This window comes from Salmo salar, chromosome ssa10 (assembly GCF_905237065.1).
Source record: "Salmo salar chromosome ssa10, Ssal_v3.1, whole genome shotgun sequence".
In the NCBI taxonomy this organism is placed as follows: Eukaryota; Metazoa; Chordata; class Actinopteri; order Salmoniformes; family Salmonidae; genus Salmo; species Salmo salar.
Genome location: NC_059451.1, coordinates 55,145,519 through 55,166,264, shown reverse-complemented (window position 1 = coordinate 55,166,264; position 20,746 = coordinate 55,145,519). Strand labels below are relative to the sequence as shown.

At 43.1% G+C, this 20,746-nt stretch overlaps 1 protein-coding gene across 21 annotated transcripts in view; it reads right to left on the bottom strand.

The window, feature by feature from the left end:
• Positions 1-20,746, bottom strand: part of kif1aa (kinesin family member 1Aa) — a 160,810-nt gene that overhangs the window by 65,243 nt on the left and 74,821 nt on the right. For 8 of the 21 annotated variants that reach the window (XM_014123746.2, XM_014123748.2, XM_014123751.2 and 5 more), the window contains 9 exons: positions 20,409-20,651; positions 19,124-19,302; positions 16,784-16,921; positions 14,590-14,937; positions 11,331-11,449; positions 10,970-11,055; positions 7,940-8,075; positions 4,617-4,782; positions 4,340-4,430 (listed from right to left, as the gene is read on the bottom strand). In XM_014123746.2, coding sequence (XP_013979221.1) covers positions 4,340-4,430; positions 4,617-4,782; positions 7,940-8,075; positions 10,970-11,055; positions 11,331-11,449; positions 14,590-14,937; positions 16,784-16,921; positions 19,124-19,302; positions 20,409-20,651 — 1,506 coding nt within the window. The remainder of the gene's footprint in view (positions 1-4,339; positions 4,431-4,616; positions 4,783-7,939; positions 8,076-10,969; positions 11,056-11,330; positions 11,450-14,589; positions 14,938-16,783; positions 16,922-19,123; positions 19,303-20,408; positions 20,652-20,746) is intronic. The other 13 variants (XM_014123756.2, XM_045687955.1, XM_014123757.2 and 10 more) reach the window with 7 other exon arrangements.

The following is a 20,746-nucleotide window of genomic DNA, read 5'->3' as shown; positions in this document are numbered from 1 at the left end:
TCATGCTGTGGGGATGTTTTTCAGCAGCAGGGACTGGGAGACTAGTCAGGATCGAGGCAAAGATTAACAGAGCAAAGTACAGAGAGATCCTTGATGAAAACCTGCTCCAGAGCTCTCAGGACCTCCGACTGGGGTGAAGGTTCACTGTCCAACAGGACAATGACTATAAGCACATAGGCAAGACAATGCAGGAGTGGCTTCGGGACAAGTCTCTGAATGTCCTTGAGTGGCCCAGCCAGGGCCCGGTCTTGAACCCGATCAAATATCTCTGGAGAGACTTGAAAATAGCTGTGCAGCAACGCTCCCCATCCAACCTGACAGTGCTTGAGAGGATCTGCAGAGAAGAATGGGAGAAACTCCCCAAATACAGGTGTGCCAAGCTTGTAGCGTCATACCCAAGAAGACTTGATGCTGTAATTGCTGCCAAAGGTGCTTCAACAAAGTACTGAGCAAAGAGTCTGAATACTTATGTAAATGTAATATTTCAGATATGTTTTGTTATAAATTAGCAGAAATTTCTAAAAACCTGTTTTTGCTATGTCATTATGAGGTATTGTGTATAGATGTATGAGGGGGGGGGGGGGGAACTATTGAATACATGTTAGAATAAGGCTTTAATGTAACAAAATGTGGAAAAAGTCAAGAATTTTGTATAATAATTTAAATTGAAAAACTCTGTTTTGAATCCGGCGTAGTTTTATGTATCAGTTCATAAACCATGTGTCATAAATTTGTTACATCCAAAATATCTTCCCATCTATTTAGCAACACACAGCTGTCCATCTTTTGGTCCTGAAATGAAACTGGTAAACCTTTTTATTTATCACAATTTTCTTTAACCAATTTTGTTCTTTAATGCAGAGCCGACAGACAAGTTCCTTACTTTCTCCCTCTTCTACTCTCCTCTTCCATTTTTTGTGGTAATGCTTAAATTAGATGATTGTAGTTTTAAGTAGAGCAGACATTTTCATATATACTTGTGTTAGCTGCATGTGTGACATAACTCCACCAGTCCTATTAATGATATGACGTTTGTCATTAACGGTAGACCAGCGTGAGTTGGGTTCATCATATTTCTTTCTTTAAATGTGTACCAGCAAAAACAATACAACGAACGTAAAGCTAGGTGTGCAAACACATGCAACACCAAGACAAGATCCCACAACTGACTGTGGGAAAAAGGGCTGCCTAAGTATGATTCCCAATCAGAGACAACAATAGACAGCTGCCTCTGATTGGAAACCATACTAGGCCAATCAAAGAAAAAGACAGAAATATAACACATAGAATGCCCACCCCATGTCACACCCTGACCTAACCAAACAGAGAAAAACAGCTCTCTCAGGTCAGGGCGTGACAGATATAACTTACAAAGATTAAACCTTTCTTCTTTTTTTATACAAAAAATAATGGTTTCTTCTCAATTAATATATTTGAGTTTAACCACAATATATGTTGTTTTATTTGTTCTGTCTTTTCTGGTGGATTCATCTGAAATTGCAATTAACTTTCTATGGCTTGTTTTAAAAATAGAGATATTTTGGAGATTATTTAATTTTCAAATAACTGAAAGTGAGAGGTTATAATCTGAATAAAGGGGAAAAATGCCATTCTTGAACATGGAGTGAGAAATTCTTACTAATCTGCACGAGAACCAGTTCGGATTTAAGTATAACTTTTGTATGACTGAAGCCTTTAGTGAGAGGTCTAACGCTTTAATATTTAATCATTTCTGCCCTACGAATTCATATTCATTATATAAAAAATAGGCCCGTTTAATTTTGTCTGGCTTACCGTTCCAAATAAAATTGAAACTTTTTTGCTCACATCATTTCAAAAACAGGTCACTCAGTGTAGGCTAGACCATAAGCAAATAGGTAAACTAGGATATGACTAAAAAGTTAAATCAGGGTGATTTTTCCACAAATAGACAGGTATTTTCCTTTCCATGGAAGCAAGATCTTATCTATTTTATTGCTAACTTTCTAATACAATGTATTGTTATTTCTTTCTTTCGGGATATGAATTCAGACTTGTGCCAGAGATAGAGCTGGGTCCTGATGAAGACTGAGGATGACTACGGCTCAGTCAAGGGGCCATTTGGTTAAAACCTGCCGCCCTTGTTGCTGATGGGAGAAGCTTTTAAGTAGACAGGAGGTGTGAGAGAAGGTGAAGGGGGAAGGGTTCCTCTGTGCTCTCTGGACGGTAAAAGGGGGTATTTATTCCCTTTGTCCTTGTTGTCTGTCGTGGTGCATCACTGCTCTATACAATCAATCAATCAAATGTATTTATTAAGCCATTTTTACATCAGTAAAGTGCTTTACATTAAACAGTAAGCAGGAAGAAATTCAATATATATCTATTTATATGGAAAGCAACAAACTGCACACAAATTGCCTAAAAAACATATTTAAAACTTCTTCAGGATAGGGTCTATTTTCCTCCACTTTCTGTCTGACTGACATGCCCAAAGTAAACTGACTGTTACTCAGGCCCTGCATATAATTGGTACCATTGGATAGAAAACACTTTGAAGTTTGTAGAAATGTTAAAATAATGTATGAGACTATAACACAATAGATATGGTAGGAGAAAATCCAAAGAAAAACCAACCAGAATTGTTTTTTTTGAGAGCCCATGCTTTTACAATGGAAAGTATAGGGGAACATCCAAATCCAACTCCCAAATTGCAATTCATATGGCTTCCACTAGATGTCAACAGTCTTTGTTCAAGGTTTCTGCCTTGTTTCTTCCAAAATGAGGAAGAATAATGAGTTTTAGTACTGGGACTCAGATTTGGAAATCAGTCTGTGCGCCGCAATGAAGAGGACGCGCACCTGCTAATATCGCTTTCCTATTGAACATACTTCTTTCCGCATGAAATATTATAGTTTTTTGGGGGGGGATAGAAAGAAGGATTTTATCTAACGAAATGACACTACATGTTGTAGTTGGGACCCTTTGGATTTCAAATCAGAGGAAGATTTTCAAAAAGTAAGTGAATATTTAATCGCTATTTGTGAATTTATGAAACCTGTGCTGGTTGAAAGATATTTTGATGTGGGGCACCGTCCTCAAACAATCGCATGGCATGCTTTCGCTTAAAGCCTATTGTAAATCAGACAATGCAGTTAGATTAACACAAATTTAAGCTTTGAACCGATATAAGACACTTGTATGTACTTAAATGTTTAATATCCATAATTTGTATTATTATTTATTTGAATTGAACGCCCTCCCAATATCACAGAAAGTTGTCGACAGGTGTCCACCTGGCTCTAAAAATGTTCAAAGACTGCAGCCACCCTAGTCATAGACTGTTCTCTCTGCTACTGCACAGCAAGCGGTACTGGAGCACCAAGTCTAGGCCCAAGAGGCTTCTAAACAGCTTCTTCTTCCAAGCCATAAGACTCCTGAACACCTAATCAAATGGCTACCCTATCCACAGGGATTCTGGCCCCATGTTGACTCCAATACTTCAATGATGCTCCAATGATGTCCTTTGGATGGTGGACCATTCTTGATACACACAGGAAACTGTTGAGCGTGAAAAACCCAGCAGCGTTGCAGTTCTTGACACAAATCAGTGCGCCTGGCACCTACTACCATACCACGTTCAAAAGCACTTAAATCTTTCGTTTTTCCCATTCACCCTCTGAATGGCACACAAACACAATCCATGTCTCAATTGTCTCCAGGCTTAAAAATCCATCTATAACCTGTCTCCTCCCTTCATCTACACTGATTGAAGTGGATTTAACAAGTGATCCTAGCTTTCACCTGGGTTCACCTGGTCAGTCTATGTCATGGAAATTGCAGGTGTTCATCATTTTTTGTCCCCTCAGTGTATTACCCTTACTTGTCCAAGGAAAAGTATGTGTTTGTCTTCACATGGATGTTGGAATATGTTATGAGAGTACACAAAATACCCCTCCTTTGGCGTGGAGAAGTTATTGATTCATGGGCTGCTCAGATCACAGAACAATGTCGGCGATGAATGGGCCGATGAATCGACCACTGGAACCTTTTCCTCAACTGAGCCAATCGCAGCTCTCCTGACAAGAAGGCCTCACCTCTTCCTGGTTCCGGCACTATAAACTAAACATGTGAACAGCACTCCTTGTGTTCGGACGGCAACCAGACATATGGTTGCTGTCAATTTATGAACAACAAATCAATTCAAGGACACCCCGCGAGGGGACCCTGCAAAAATTCTACATGGACTACTGAAATCCTTTTCTTTTTCAGCTGAAAACTCTTCGGCCCTCTAATCCCCATTACCTGTTTCTGTAGCCTATCATATTAGCACATCATTTTCATTACTCATTAAACTGCTTACGTTTTGTACGTGGTAGAAGCCCAGAGGAGGACCTTGCCCTGTGTTCTTCAGAGGCTCTGTGGAAAAGGCCTCGTCATGGCGGTGGATGAAACTGTAGATGGTCAGAAAGAGTGAGGGCCTAGTTAGCTATCACTCAGTCTGTTACAATGTCTGATAGACCTAAAGATCTGATAGACCTAAAGATCTAATAGACCTTACTGAAGAAGCAGACGCAGAAGAAGAAGAAGAAGCAGAAAAAATAGACAAAGAAGAAGGAAAAGCAACAACGACGACTTACTTGAACTGGCAGAAGATGTCAGCATACTCTGCAGAGATGCTGAAGGCCTGGAGGACCGTCACTCTGAAGGTGAAGATGTTCCCTATCCTCAGGTGTTCCAGGGTTCCGTCCAGAGCTTCTCCCTCCAGGTTGGACTTCAGGGGGCTCTCCAACTCATCTGGACCGGCTACAGGGGGTTAGAACAGAGACATGTAGAGACATTGAATGTAGTTATGCTTCCTGTGTTTTCATTATGGCACACTAAGGTATTTCTCTATGCACTACACTACATCCTTACTTAAAACAACACAGTGTAACTTCAGGCAGTTGCTTCACACTGGTACACTGATAAACACACTACCTACCTGTACATAGATACATTTAGCATTATGTAGATATCAACACACACCAAACACACTTACAGTGCCTTCAGAAGGTATTCACCTGCCTTTACTTTTTCCCACATTTTGTTGTTGTTACAGCCTGAATTCAAAATGGATTAAATGTAGATGTTTTGTCCCTGGCCTACCCATAATACCCCATAATGTCAAAGTGGAATTATGTTTTTAGAAATGTTTACCAATTAATGAAAAATGTAACGCTGAAATGTCTTGAGTCAACAGGTATTCAATCCCTTTGTTACAGCAAGCCTAAATAAGTTCAGGAGTAAAAATGTGCTTAACAAATCACATAATAATTTGCAGGGACTCACTCTGTGTGCAATAATAGCGTTCAACATAAATTTGAATGACTACCTCAGCTCTGTACCCCACACATACAATTATATGTAAGATCCCTCAGTTGAGCAGTGAAATTAAAAAACAGAACAGAAACAATATTAATACACCCTGTATTATGTATTCCAAAACATGCATCCTGTTTGGCAATAAAAAATAAAATTGCAAAAAATGTTGCAAAGACATAAACTTTATGTCCTGAATACAAAGCGTTATGTTTGGGGCATAGCCTGAAGGTGTGTGTGACTAGCCTGGCGCCTCCTATGCCAGTCCCACGTAGCAGACCTCCAGTGCGTCATGTTCCTGCTCCCCGCACAAGCCTGAAGGTGTGTGTGACTAGCCTGGCGCCTCCTATGCCAGCCCCACGTAGCAGACCTCCAGTGCGTCACCAGAGCCCAGTACGTCCTGTTCCTGCTCCCCGCACAAGCCTGAAGGTGTGTGTGACTAGCCTGGCGCCTCCTATGCCAGTCCCACGTAGCAGACCTCCAGTGCGTCATGTTCCTGCTCCCCGCACAAGCCTGAAGGTGTGTGTGACTAGCCTGGCGCCTCCTATGCCAGCCCCACGTAGCAGACCTCCAGTGTGCCACCATAGCCCGGTAAGGCCGGTGCCTGCTGTGAGCACGCGGTTTGAAGTACATCTCCCCAGTCTGGTGAGACCAGTTCCAGCGCCCCAAAGGAAGCCTCTAATGATGGTCAATGGTCCGACGTCTCCAGCGATAATCCATGGCATGAAGCCTCCAGTGATGATCCATGGCCCGGAGCCTGTAGTGTTAATCCATGGCACGAAGCCTCCAGTGATGATCCATGGCCCGGAGCCCGTAGGGATGATCCAAGGCACGAAGCCTCCAGTGATAACCCATGGCCCGGAGCCTCCAGTGATGATCTATGGCACAAAGCCTCCAGTTATTATCCATGACGCGGAACCAGTAGTGATGACCCATGGCACGGAGCCTGCAGCGAAGGTCCCCAGTCCGGAACCTACAGAGACGCTCCTCAGCCCGGAGCCTCCAGCGACGCTCCTCAGCCCGGAGCCTCCAGCGCCGCCTCCCAGTCCGGAGCCTCCAGCGCCGCCTCCCAGCCCCGATCCTTCAGCGGCGGTCTGCAGCCCCGATCCTTCAGCGGCGATCTGCAGCCCGGAGTCATCAGCGGCGATCTGCAGCCTGGAGTCATCAGCGGCGGTGGGTGGTCCGACGCAACCGACGAGGACCCATGGTATGGTTCCCCCAGTCATACAGAAGCGGGGGGATCAGCGGGCAGTGGGGTTACCACGCCCGGAACCAAAGCCGCCGCCATAGACAGTTGTCACCCACCCTACCCTCCCTTTGTATTGTTTTTTTTTGCGCGGTCGGAGCCCGCACCTTTGGGGGGGGGTACTGTCACGTCCTGACCATTGTGAGTGTTATTTTCTATGGTATATTAGGTCAGGGCGTGACAGGTTTGTATTTCTATGTTGGTGTTATTTGGCATGACCTCCAATTAGAGGCAGCAGGTTGTCGTTGTCTCTAATTGGAGGTACTGTTTAGGTTTGTCCCACAGGTGTTTGTGGGTGATTGTTCTTCGTGAGGTTTATGTTTCTCCAGTGTCACGGTTTGTTGTTTTTGTATTTACTTAAAGTGTTAATTGTTGCATTCGGTTTCACTGATTTAAATAAAACATGTGGAACTACGGAAACGCTGCATCTTGGTCCGCTCTTTCAAACAGCCGTGACATGTCCTGAATACAAAGCGTTATGTTTGGGGCAAATCCAACACAACACATCACTGGGTACCACTCTTTATATTTTCAAGCATGGTGGTGATTGCATCATGTTATGGGTATGCTTGTCATCAACAAGGACTAGGGAGTATTTTAGGAGAAAAATAAACAGAATAAAGCAAAGCACAGGCAAAATCTGAGAGGAAAACCTGGTTCAGTCTGCTTTCCAACAGACACTGGGAGAAAAATTCACCTTTCAGCAGGACAATAACCTAAAACACAAGGTCAAATCTACACTGGAGTTGCTTACCAAGACGACATTGAATGTTCTTGAGTGGCCTAATTATGACCTAAATCGGCTTACAAATCTTTGGTAAGATTTGAAAATGGCTGTCTAGCAATGATCAACAACCAATTTGACAGAGCTTGAAGAATTTGAAAAATAATAATGTGCAAATATTGTACAATCCATGTGTGAAAATGTCTTTGAGACTTACCTGGAAAGACACACAACTGAAATCCCTGCCAACGTTGATTCTAACATGTATTGACTCAGGGGTGTGAATATGTATGTAATTGAGATATTTCTGTATTTAAGTTTCAATAAATGTTCAATCATTTCTAAAAACATGTTTTCACTTTGTCATTATGGAGCATTGTGTGTAGATGGGTGAGAGAGAAATCGATTTAATCCATTTTGAGTTCAGGCGGTAACACAACAAAGTGTGGAATAAATCAAGAGGTATGAATACTTTCTGAAGGCCACACCCACATACACAGACCACACCCACGACAGACAGACCACAGCCTCACAGACAGACTCCACACACAGAGTTCTCTACAGCTAATCTCGTTTGCAGAACAGTTTGACACCGCAGCGGCTGAGGAGACTACACAGCTAGTGGTGGTTACCCGCACATGTATTGTTGTTGACTTCATCGGCTGAGGGTCCCATCTCTGAGTTCTGTCCCTCCCCCTCCACGAAACGCAGCTCCTCCTGGGACGCCCCGGTACGGGACAGACCAGCGGGGCATAACTCAGCCTGGAACTGACCACAAGGGACAGCATACAGTTAGCAAAGCTGGTAGAGAAGCTAGCAAACCTAGGAGGTAGTCACTAACTAGCTAGAAGATAGCATACAGTTAGCAGAGATAGAGAGGGAGTGGCCTAGCCACTGACATTAAAGCTAGAAGACGTAGCCTGGAACTGACCACAAGGGACAGCATACAGTAAGCAAAGCTAAGGGAGGTAACTAGGTCTCAGTAAAACTAGGGAAGGTACATACAATGATCTATATATGCACTAGATGGCTGACAGGGAGCGCTGTTTTGAAGTCCCCACGCCTCCATCTTGGCACTACCCCAATTAGTCGACTGGTCGATTGTTTGGTCCTTAGGCTGTTGGTCGACCGAGATTATTTTAGTCGAGCAGTATCGAATATATATATATATATATATATATATATATATATATATATATATATATATACACATACATATACATACATATACATACATACATATATATAAATACATAAATAAACACACTGTATATATATAAAAACACACTATATATATATATATTTATGAGTTGGATAGATAGATAGATAGATAGATAGATAGATAGATAGATAGATAGATAGATAGATAGATAGATAGATAGATAGATAGATAGATAGATAGATAGATAGATAGATAGATAGATAGATAGATAGATAGATAGATAGATAGATAGATAGATAGATAGATAGATAGATAGATAGATAGATAGATAGATAGATAGATAGATAGATAGATAGATAGATAGATAGATAGATAGATAGATAGATAGATAGATAGATAGATAGATAGATAGATAGATAGATAGATAGATAGATAGATAGATAGATAGATAGATAGATAGATAGATAGATAGATATTTATGAGTTGGATAAATATATATATTTCCAACTCATTAATAAACACACTGTATATATATAAAAACACACTACATATATATAAAAACACACTATATATAAAAACACACACTATATATATATATATATATATAGTGTAGTATAGTATAGTATAGTATAGTGTATATATATATATATATATATATATATATATATATATATATATATATATCCAACTCATAAATAAACACACTGTATATAAATAAAAACACACTATATATATATATATATATTTGCCCCATCTCAGTGAACTAATCCATTGCGGAGGCCTAGACTAAAAGCCTATGCTTGATCTGAAAATGTGCCATGCAAGTTTTGGTTCATTTCATTCCATTTACGAGTTTTGCCAATTTACTGTAGTCATTGTCTTTTGTTTAGAGCGCTCCTGTCAATATTAAGTAAGGATGCGCACACATAGAAGTAGCCCTATAGACTACCTGGCCCTGATTACACATAGAAGTAGGCCTATAGGCTACCTGGCCCTGATTACACATAGAAGTAGGCAATAGGCTACCTGGCCCTGATTACACATAGGAGTAGCCCTACAGACTACCTGGCCCTGATTACACATAGAAGTAGCCCTATAGACTACCTGGCCCTGATTACACATAGAAGTAGGCCTATAGGCTACCTGGCCCTGATTACACATAGAAGTAGGTCTATAGGCTACCTGGCCTGATTACACATAGAAGTAGCCCTATAGACTACCTGGCCCTGATTACACATAGAAGTAGACCTATAGACTACCTGGCCTGATTACACATAGAAGTAGGCTTATAGGCTACCTGGCCTGCCCGCAAATGTAGGAATATAAATGTGCCCATTTGGGGATCTGATAGAATTTTTGATTGGCTTAACGCACCACCACTAATGACCTGTGAAACTTCAAACAGCAAGTAAACAAAGTGTGTTTTTACATCCATTGAGAAAGACAATAGTTCCTCAATGTATCTGAAAAATCTTTCCATGAAAACACCTTCTCCCCCTCACGAGACTGAAAAGATTTGGCATGGGTCCCCCAGATCTTCAAAAAGTTTTACAGCTGCAGCATCGACAGCATCCTGACCGATTGCATCACTGTCTGGTATGGCAACTGCTCGGCATCTGACCATAAAGCGCTACAGATGGTAGTAAATAAATCAATAACCAATAAATCACTTGGACCAAGCTTCCTGCCATCCAGGACCTCTATACTAGGCTTTGTCAGAGGAAGGCCCAAAAAATTGTCAAAGACTCTTGTCACCCAAGTCATAGACTGTTCTCTCTGCTACCGCACGGCAAGCGGTACCGGAGCGCCAAGTCTAGGTCCGAAATGCTCCTTAACAGCTTCTACCCCCCCAAGCCATAAGACCACTAAACAGTTAATCAAATGACCACCGGACTATTTACATTGACACCCCCCCCCCCACTTTGTTTTTACACTACTGCTACTCGCTGTTAATTATCTATGCATAGTCACTTTACCTCTACCTACATGTACATATTACCTCGACTAACCTGTACCCCCACACATTGACTCTGTACCAGTACCACCTGTATATAGCCTCGTTATTGTAAAAAAATATATATATATATATATATATATTATTTATTTTTTTTGTAATATTTTCTTAACTCTTAAATTGGATTGTTGAAAAGGTGTACATTGTTACATTAGCAGAACACTGGTTCTATGGTATTATGTAAAAGGTTGTATATTCTGCATGGACCTGTTACTACATGCCAAAATACGAGGACAAATCAGCGGGTGCAGTTGCACCTTTTAAATGCATGCAATTTTATCCTTGAAACATTTCATTGAAATACTGTATGAATAATTCCATTCATTCCTCTGGAGAAGGAATAGGGAGTGCCAATACGGCCGACTAGTGGCTTCAAAGCCTCTCATTTGCCAATACATAGCATCAGCAATCCATCAACGGGTACATAGTTGCTGACTAGACAAAACAGCGGCTGATATCCTCTGTTGGTTTGCTCAGGAGACGTACCTTCTCAAACTCCCTGTCCTCGAAGGAGATCTTGGCGGTGCCAGACTGGCGGACACCGGAGCCGTAGTCAGGAGCCTCCTCATCAGCTGGAGGGAAACACAAAAGCACCTTCACTTCACTTCCTCTAGAAGTCACACTCAGTCTGTCTTTCAGTCAAACCCGACCTGATCTGTATTATTACTGTGTATCTTTTGAAGAAAACCAAGTCCCTTATGTACATGTCTGTATGATTCAGTAGGTTAGGCATTCTTTGTTTGGTTGTTTGGTTGTTTGGTTGTTTGATTTATTGAATGAATGAATGATTGATTGATTTATTGATTGATTTGGTTGTTTGATGGGGGGGGGGGGGTCCAGATTTTACCTGAGATAGCCTGTACAGCTACCCTGAGGAATCCTTTAACCTCTCCCTTCTCACTGACGATGGCCACGCGATGGACCAGGGGCACAGGGTACAGCAGGTTACTCAGGTACACAAAGGCTCTGTATGGGAGGGAGAGAAAGGGAGGTAGAGACAGAGAGAGAGCGAGAGAGGGAGGTAGAGACAGAGAGAGAGAATTGAAGAGAAGAAAAGGAGAGACGTAGTTTGAATAAGAGAGAGATAGAATAGTTAATGTACCATTAGAGAAGCCAGAGACATCAGAACACCAGGACAGAGAGATAACGTCCAGAGATAACAACGTAACAGACGCTGACTAACAACTGATGTCATTTTGGCAACATATTTTCCATATCCCAAAATGTAGAAATATTGTTATTTTGTATGTAATGCGTGTAGTTCTATAGCTTGAAGTTACCACAAGACCACAACCTAGAATGGGAACGTCTTCTTTAGGATATTTAGTTTCAATCTCCAGGATTGTCAGATTCCATAACTCTTAGCTATAATCTTTGTAATAACATATTGTGTCTTGCAGTCAAGGATAACATTTCCAAAGTGCCAATGAGGCGGGTAGACATTTAAGGGGTAAAAGGGCGGTAGAAAGGGTAGGCTTACGACAACATTTGGTGAGGTGCAAAGAAGTCATGCTCAGGACAAAAAGATGAGAACAAAAAAAAAAGCTTTTGCCTTCTTTAACTCAAATGAATTGAAAAACAAATCAAGCAGAAATCCTCATAATACGGAACATGGCTAAACGCTTAAACTAACAGTCAACAGCTTGAAATAAGTTACGTCAAAAACAAAGAATGACACAATGAATTTATCAAAAACAAACCCACTCCTACAGGAGTGGACTGCTGGATTGTGCAAAAAAAAAAAAAAGGGAGCCAATGTTACAAAAAAATGTACAAATAAAGAATAATGTGCTCTGGCATGCCTAAAAGAGATAGCTGTGGTAGAAACTAGCTCTTTCATCTTGAGATATTGCGTCTTCCTAAATCACTTCCTGAATCAGTTGCTTCACATGAATCAACTGATGATTCATTTATATTTATTATCAAGAGAACGTTCATGACATGGCAAGGAAATCTAGTCGTGAGTGGCTGCTGTGTGTTGTGCAGAAACAAAAACAGATATCAGAAGATATATGAGATATGTTCTTGTTTCAGACGATGGGCTCCTTAAAAAAGACATACAAAAAAAAAGGTGAAACGCACACCTCAAGCATTCGTTGAGCAAACAACTTTGCTAGGATTACTACTAAAGCAAAGTGGCATGGCTGGATCCACCAACGTGTACAGGGCAGGGTCATCATCAGTGTCAAGAAAGAGCATCCATCCCTGACCTGTGTGCATAAAGGTATGCTATGACAGTAACATAAAGCTGAAGGTGTGATGTGACAGTAACATAAAGCTGAAGGTGTGATGTGACAGTAACATAAAGCTGAAGGTATGCTATGACAGTAACATAAAGCTGAAGGTGTGATGTGACAGTAACATAAAGCTGAAGGTATGCTATGACAGTAACATAAAGCTGAAGGTATGCTATGACAGTAACATAAAGCTGAAGGTGTGATGTGACAGAAACATAAAGCTGAAGGTGTCATGTGACAGTAACATAAAGCTGAAGGTGGTGATGTGACAGTAACATAAAGCTGAAGGTGGTGATGTGACAGTAACATAAAGCTGAAGGTGTGATGTGACTGTAACATAAAGCTGAAGGTATGATGTGACAGTAACATAAAGCTGAAGGTGTGATGTGACAGTAACATAAAGCTGAAGGTGTGATGTAACAGTAACATAAAGCTGAAGGTGTGATGTGACAGAAACATAAAGCTGAAGGTGTGATGTGACAGTAACATAAAGCTGAAGGTGTGATGTGACAGTAACATAAAGCTGAAGGTGGTGATGTGACAGTAACATAAAGCTGAAGGTGTGATGTGACAGTAACATAAAGCTGAAAGTGTGATGTGACAGTAACATAAAGCTGAAAGTATGATGTGACAGTAACATAAAGCTGAAGGTGTGATGTGACAGTAACATAAAGCTGAAGGTGGTGATGTGACAGTAACATAAAGCTGAAGGTATGATGTGACAGTAACATAAAGCTGAAGGCGTGATGTGACAGTAACATAAAGCTGAAGGTGGTGATGTGACAGTAACATAAAGCTGAAGATATGATGTGACAGTAACATAAAGCTGAAGGTGGTGATGTGACAGTAACATAAAGCTGAAGATATGATGTGACAGTAACATAAAGCTGAAGGTATGATGTGACAGTAACATAAAGGTGAAGGCGTGATGTGACAGTAACATAAAGCTCAAGGTTGGTGCTCACAAAGACAAATAATTACTGATGAGATTCAAAAGTAACAAAATTATAAAAAGACAAGCGTTAAAGCCCCAAAATGTCTACCAATTTATTACAATATTAGGTGGGATAAAAAAATGGATGGAATTTTTGACTGTCAGGATTTTTGAACAATATGAAAACTTAATCTTTCGAGTTTGACAGTTTAGAGTTTGACAGTTTAGAGTAAGGCTAATTCATGTTATAAGGGAGGAAGGGACTCTGACGAAAGGACAGTGTGGCTATTAGTTTCTCCCTCAGAACTAAGAGGCAAGGAGTGGTGCTTGGAACAGTCAGCTATGGCGTGAGCTTGAGGGAAACAGCTGGACTTATAAGGGGAGTGCCTCATACATGGACACATGAAAAGGGGACTGAACGAGAGGCAGGGGACCTTGAGTAATTTAGCCTTGTTTCTGATCTCTGTATTGGATGGAGCTAGCCATGATGATGTCATTCCCAATAACATGTTCTCACGCTACAGCGACAGACGAGGCTCTCTTGCCCCTCTGCAAAATACTGGACTGCCCTTACAGACAAGGTTCTCTTGCCCCTCTGCAAAATACTGGACTGCCCTTAGACGTAATGAAAATGTCAACTTATAAAAGCAAAGACAGGTCAATGTGGATGTGTGTAATTTGGTTGCCACAACAATGACAAAACCTCTATCCAGTGTTAATATTGTTGCTGATTTTCTGTGTGTGTGTGTGTGTGTGTGTGTGTGTGTGATGAATACGCATTTATGTGCATGTGCCTACATGGATATGTGTGTGTGCGTTTGTGTACCTGTGTGTGTGTGTGTGTGCGCACTCCCCCTGTCAGCGGAGATACCCAGAGTGTCTCAGTGTGAAAGAGCTAGTTTCCACCCTCAGCATGTTCCTGAAACCTCACCAACCTTCCCACTACACTGAATAACGGAGAGCGGTCATAAAAGGGATCCAGGCCTTCGCTGGAGCCGCCTCGGCACAGCTCTCCCTCTTCCTCATCATCATCATCATCCCCGAGCTCCGAGCACGGGTCGTCCAAAAAAATATCATCGTTCAGATCCTGCAAAGCCTCCTCCTCCTCCTCCCCTCCTCCTCGTCCCTCCGGACGAGTGTCGGCCAGCTCCGTTTGCTCGGAGGTGGAGAGGGTGGTGGAGGGAGTGGGGGAGGGAGTGGGATCACTCATGCGCTCGCTCATGCACGCGTTGAAAAGGGGGTTGCTGGTAGCCATAAACATGGGAAGTAAGTTAGATAGTGGCCTACAACAGGAAAGATAGAAACACATCTATATGGAGGAAAAGAAGCAGTTCTGCTAGGGAGCTGTAGAAAACCTATCTTTCTTCAGGTTGGTACAGAAGGCTTTGAAGTACACTACATGGCTAAAAGTATGTGGACACCTGCTCTCATTCCAAAATCATGGGCATTAATATGGAGTTGGTCCCCCCTTTGCTGCTATAACAGCCTCCACTCTTCTGGGAAGGCTTTCCACTAGTTGTTGGAACATTGCTGCGGGGACTTGCTTCAATTCAGCCACAAGAGCATTAGTGAGGTCGGGCACTGATGTTGGGAGATTAGGCCTCGCTCACAGTCGGCATTCCAATTCATCCCAAAGGTGTTCGATCGGGTTGAGGTCAGGGCTCTGTGCAGGCCAGTCAAGTTCTTCCACACCCATCTCGACAAACCATTTCTGTATGGACCTCGTTTGTGCATGGGAGCATTATCATGCTGAAACAGGAAAGGGCCTTCCCCAAACTGTTGCCACAAAGTTGGAAGCACAGAATCGTCTAGAATGTCATTGTACGCTGTCACATTAAGATTTCCCTTCACTGGAACTAAGGGGCCTAGCCCGAAACCATGAAAAACAGCCCCAGACCATTATTCCTCCTCCACCAAACTTTACAGTTGGCACTATGCATTTGGGCAGGTAGTGTTCTCCTGGCATCCGCCAAACCCAGATTTGTCCGTTGGACTGCCAGAAAGTGCGATTCATCCCTCAAGAGAACGCGTTTCCCCTGCTCCAGAGTCCAATGGCGGCGAGCTTTACACCACTCCAGCCGACGATTGGCATTGTGCATGGTGATGTTCGGCTTGTGTGCGACTGCTCGGCCATGGAAACCCATTTCATGAAGCTCCCGACGAACAGTTCTTGTGCTGACGTTGCTATCAGAGGCAATTTGGAACTCGGTAGTGTTGCAACCGAGGACAGACGATCTTTGCGCTTCAGCACTCGGCGGTCCCATTCTGTGAACTCGTGTGGCCTACCACTTCGTGGCTAATCTGTTGTTGCTCCTAGACGTTTCCACTTCACAATAACAGCACTTATAGTTGACCAGGGCAGCTCTAGCAGGCCATAACTTTGATGAACTGATATGTTGGAAAGTTGGTATCCTATGACGGTGCCACGTTGAAAAGTCACTGAGCGATTCAGTAAGGCCATTATAATGCCAATGTTTGTCTATGGAGATTGCATGGCTGTGTGCTCGATTTTATACACCTGTCAGCAACTGGTGTGGCTGAAATAGCCAAATCCACTAATTTGAATTGATGTCCACATACTTTTGTATAAATAGTGTATCTCAGTATACATCGGACTGGAGGCTTACTAATTCAGGAGAACGCATGACATGTGAGACATTCTTCATGCTGTTCTTGGATCCATGCATTAAGAGTCTCTCAGTCAAAAGGACGTTCTACAGAGACGTGTGGTGAGGGGAGGCAGGCTCATAGTAACGCCTGGCATGGAGTGAATGGAACGGTATCAGACACATGGAAACAAAGTGTTTGGTGTCTCTGATACCATTCCATTTCATTCCTTTCCAGCCATTACTATGAGCTTGCCTCCCCTCACCACACATCTCTGTCTCTCAAATGAACCTTGTTATAGCTAAGTGGGATTTTCAATTAATTTGGCAGTGTGCCTGTGGACTGGGGTCAGTGATTCCTTTCTAATTGGTCCTGACTGTCTTTGATCCCATCTGTGGTCCTCAAACATGCTGTCTGACCATGCTGTCTGACCATGCACTGACCATGCTCTGAGACCATGCGCTGACCATGCTCTGACCATGCGCTGACCATGCGCTTTGACCATGCAGTCATGTGCTGTACCTGCCAACCAGACGGAACCAGGGGAAGCGGTCGTAGAAGGGGTCTCCTCCAGTCATGATGTTCTCACAGTCTTCTATGGTGCTGCTGGGAACCTCTGCTGCTCTGTCATACATCTCTCTCATCAGGTCCAGACGCTGCCTGCAGAGGGCACCAAAGAGCAACACAGGACAACATCAGAAAAGAGCACAGAGGGAGAGAGAGAGAGAGAGAGAGAGAGAGAGAGAGAGAGAGAGAGAGAGAGAGAGCAGAGGTAGAGAGAGGTAGCAAGAGGTAGCGAGAGACAGAGGGAGAGAGAGAGACAGAGGGAGAAAGAGGTAGCGAGAGAGACAGAGGGAGAGAGAGAGACAGAGGGAGAAAGAGGTAGAGAGAGAGAGGAAGAGAGAGAGAGAGAGAAATAGAGAGAGAGAGTGCCTCACAGCAGCAAGATGTGTCCTGCTGCCACAAGAAAAGGGCAACCAGTGAAGAACAAACACCATTGTAAATACAGCACATATTTATGTTTATTTATTTTCCCTTTTGTACTTAAACTATACTGCTCAAAAAAATAAAGGGAACACTTAAACAACACATCCTAGATCTGAATGAAAGAAATAATCTTATTAAATACTTTTTTCTTTACATAGTTGAATGTGCTGACAACAAAATCACACAAAAATAATCAATGGAAATCCAATTTATCAACCCATGGAGGTCTGGATTTGGAGTCACACTCAAAATTAAAGTGGAAAACCACACTACAGGCTGATCCAACTTTGATGTAATGTCCTTAAAAAAAGTCAAAATGAGGCTCAGTAGTGTGTGTGGCCTCCACGTGCCTGTATGACCTCCCTACAACGCCTGGGCTTGCTCCTGATGAGGTGGCGGATGGTCTCCTGAGGGATCTCCTCCCAGACCTGGACTAAAGCATCCGCCAACTCCTGGACAGTCTGTGGTGCAACGTGGTGTTGGTGGATGGAGCGAGACGTGATGTCCCAGATGTGCTCAATTGGATTCAGGTCTGGGGAACGGGCGGGCCAGTCCATAGCATCAATGCCTTCCTCTTGCAGGAACTGCTGACACACTCCAGCCACATGAGGTCTAGCATTGTCTTGCATTAGGAGGAACCCAGGGCCAACCGCACCAGCATATGGTCTCACAAGGGGTCTGAGGATCTCATCTCGGTACCTAATGGTAGTCAGGCTACCTCTGGCGAGCACATGGAGGGCTGTGCGGCCCCCCAAAGAAATGCCACCCCACACCATGACTGACCCACCGCCAAACCGGTCATGCTGGAGGATGTTGCAGGCAGCAGAACGTTCACCACGGCGTCTCCAGACTCTGTCACGTCTGTCACATGTGCTCAGTGTGAACCTGCTTTCATCTGTGAAGAGCACAGGGCGATTTGCCAATCTTGGTGTTCTCTGGCAAATGCCAAATGTCCTGCACGGTGTTGGGCTGTAAGCACAACCCCCACCTGTGGATGTTGGGCCCTCATACCACCCTCATGGAGTCTGTTTCTGACTGTTTGAGCAGACACATGCACATTTGTGGCCTGTTGGAGGTCATTTTGCAGGGCTCTGGCAGTGCTTCTCCTGCTCCTCCTTGCACAAAGGCGGAGGTAGCGGTCCTGCTGCTGGGTTGTTGCCCTCCTACGGCCTCCTCCACGTCTCCTGATGTACTGGCCTGTCTCCTGGTAGCGCCTCCATGCTCTGGACACTACGCTGACAGACACAGCAAACCTTCTTGCCACAGCTCGCATTGATGTGCCATCCTGGATGAGCTGCACTACCTGAGCCACTTGTGTGGGTTGTAGACTCCGTCTCATGCTACCACTACAGTGAAAGCACCGCCAGCATTCAAAAGTGACCAAAACATCAGCCAGGAAGCATAGGAACTGAGAAGTGGTCTGTGGTCCCCACCTGCAGAACCACTCCTTTATTGGGGGTGTCTTGCTAATTGCCTATAATTTCCACCTGTTGTCTATTCCATTTGCACAACAGCATGTGAAATTTATTGTCAATCAGTGTTGCTTCCTAAGTGGACAGTTTGATTTCACAGAAGTGTGATTGACTTGGAGTTACATTGTGTTGTTTAAGTGTTCCCTTTATTTTTTTGAGCAGTGTATTTGCACATTGTTACAACACTGTCTACAGGCATAATATGAGAATGAGAGAGAGAGAGAGAGAGAGAGAGAAATACATATAGTAATATATATATAAATCTGAGAGATCTATTTTAGATTAAATTATCTCAATACTATGCTCCTAATAATGTATAACTGGACCCACATTTACTGTAACATATAGTTCATTATTAGTTGTGCCTGGGATCTGGCCTAGTGCTGGTTATATTCTACAGTACCTGAGCTTGTCCAGGGTCCAGCAGTGTGTGGCCCCGTTCTTCTGGTCCTGTACCTCCACAGCTACAATGGTCCTGGGGAATGGGCGGGTCGCCCTGTCCTTGGCTGCCTCAGGGGGCAGCAGGTCAGTGGGCAGGGGGGAGTACAGGGTGTCGGTCAGCAGCACAAACTGGAACTGGACCTGGGGGGGGGGGGGGGTGATCAGACCTGGGTTGAAATAGTATTTATTTCTTTTAAAAAACTTCAGCAGTGCTCAATTGAGCTTGCCCGGTACAATAGAACCAATGAAATAGTCTCAAAAGTGCAAACCCCACCCCATCTGGTACTTTAGACAGGCTCAATCAATCACTCCAAGTATTTGAAAGAAAACAAAACTTTATGAACCCAGGTCTGGGACAGTTATGCTTTTGTCATGACTCTCTCCTTGGTGAGGATCAAAAGGACCCATCAGCTAGGCAAATGTTTGAGGATAGCCAGTCTCTCCTGCTCTTTATCTGTCTCCACCTCTTTCCTCCACCTCTCTGGCACCCCAATGGTGGAACAAGCTCCCTCACGACGCCAGGACCTTCCGGAGACACCTGAAACCACCTTCCGAAGACACCTGAAACCCCACCTCTTTAAGGAATACCTGGGATAGGATTAAGTAATCCTTCTAACCCCTCCCCCCCAAAAAGATATAGATGTACTATTGTAAAGTGGTTGTTCCACTGGATATTTTATAAGGTGAATGCACCAATTTGTAAGTCGCTCTGGATAAGAGCGTCTGCTAAATTATATAAATGTAAATGTTTCCATTGTGTAACAAGCTGTCATATCGGGTTAGTCCACTAGGGACTTTTCATATGCATTATGTTAGTAATCAATAACCTACACCGTGTGTGTGTGTGTGTGTATGTATTTCTGTGTGATTATTTATTTAGTTAGTAAATAAATAAATGAAGCCAATTTGTGTATCGCTGATTCATCACTTAGGCTAGGGTTCATGCAGATTTACAGAGTCAACGACGTTCAGAATGAGACTGATATGAGGAAATGATTGATTGATGACTGGTATGATATCGATATATATATAGATTATTGAGTTAATTCCAGAAACAGTAACTCATTAAATAAACTTTTCCTGTGGTGCCCCAAATTACTAATGGATTAATTGTTACATGATTAATTTAATAAAGTAATAATTAAACATAGTAGGTAATTATTTGATAGATAGCAGTCATCACATTAAAGATAGTCATGTCACAACACTTCCGTGGTGATACAGGGACATGCTGAACGTTCTCAGACCTTCTTCTTGAGTTCCACGCTGATGGCGTTAGCCTCCTTGAGGAAGATGGCGTTTCCCCACAGCAGGTCTCTGAGGGAAGTGAACTGGTAACAGCACCACTTCCTGAAACCCCACAGGGCCAGCTCCGTCTGCCTCTCTGTCCACAGAACTTCCTCCTCAGGCTCCTCCTCTTCCTCTCCTATTACCTCAGGGTAATAACGGTCCACCTGTTTCTGAAGGGCTTCCAGCTTGCTCTCATAATCCTGTGGAAATGGTCACGTGATCAGGCTTTACTAGAAAATATTCAATATCGTAAGACAAAATGTGAATATTTTGGTGATTTTGTCCCTTCCTGGGT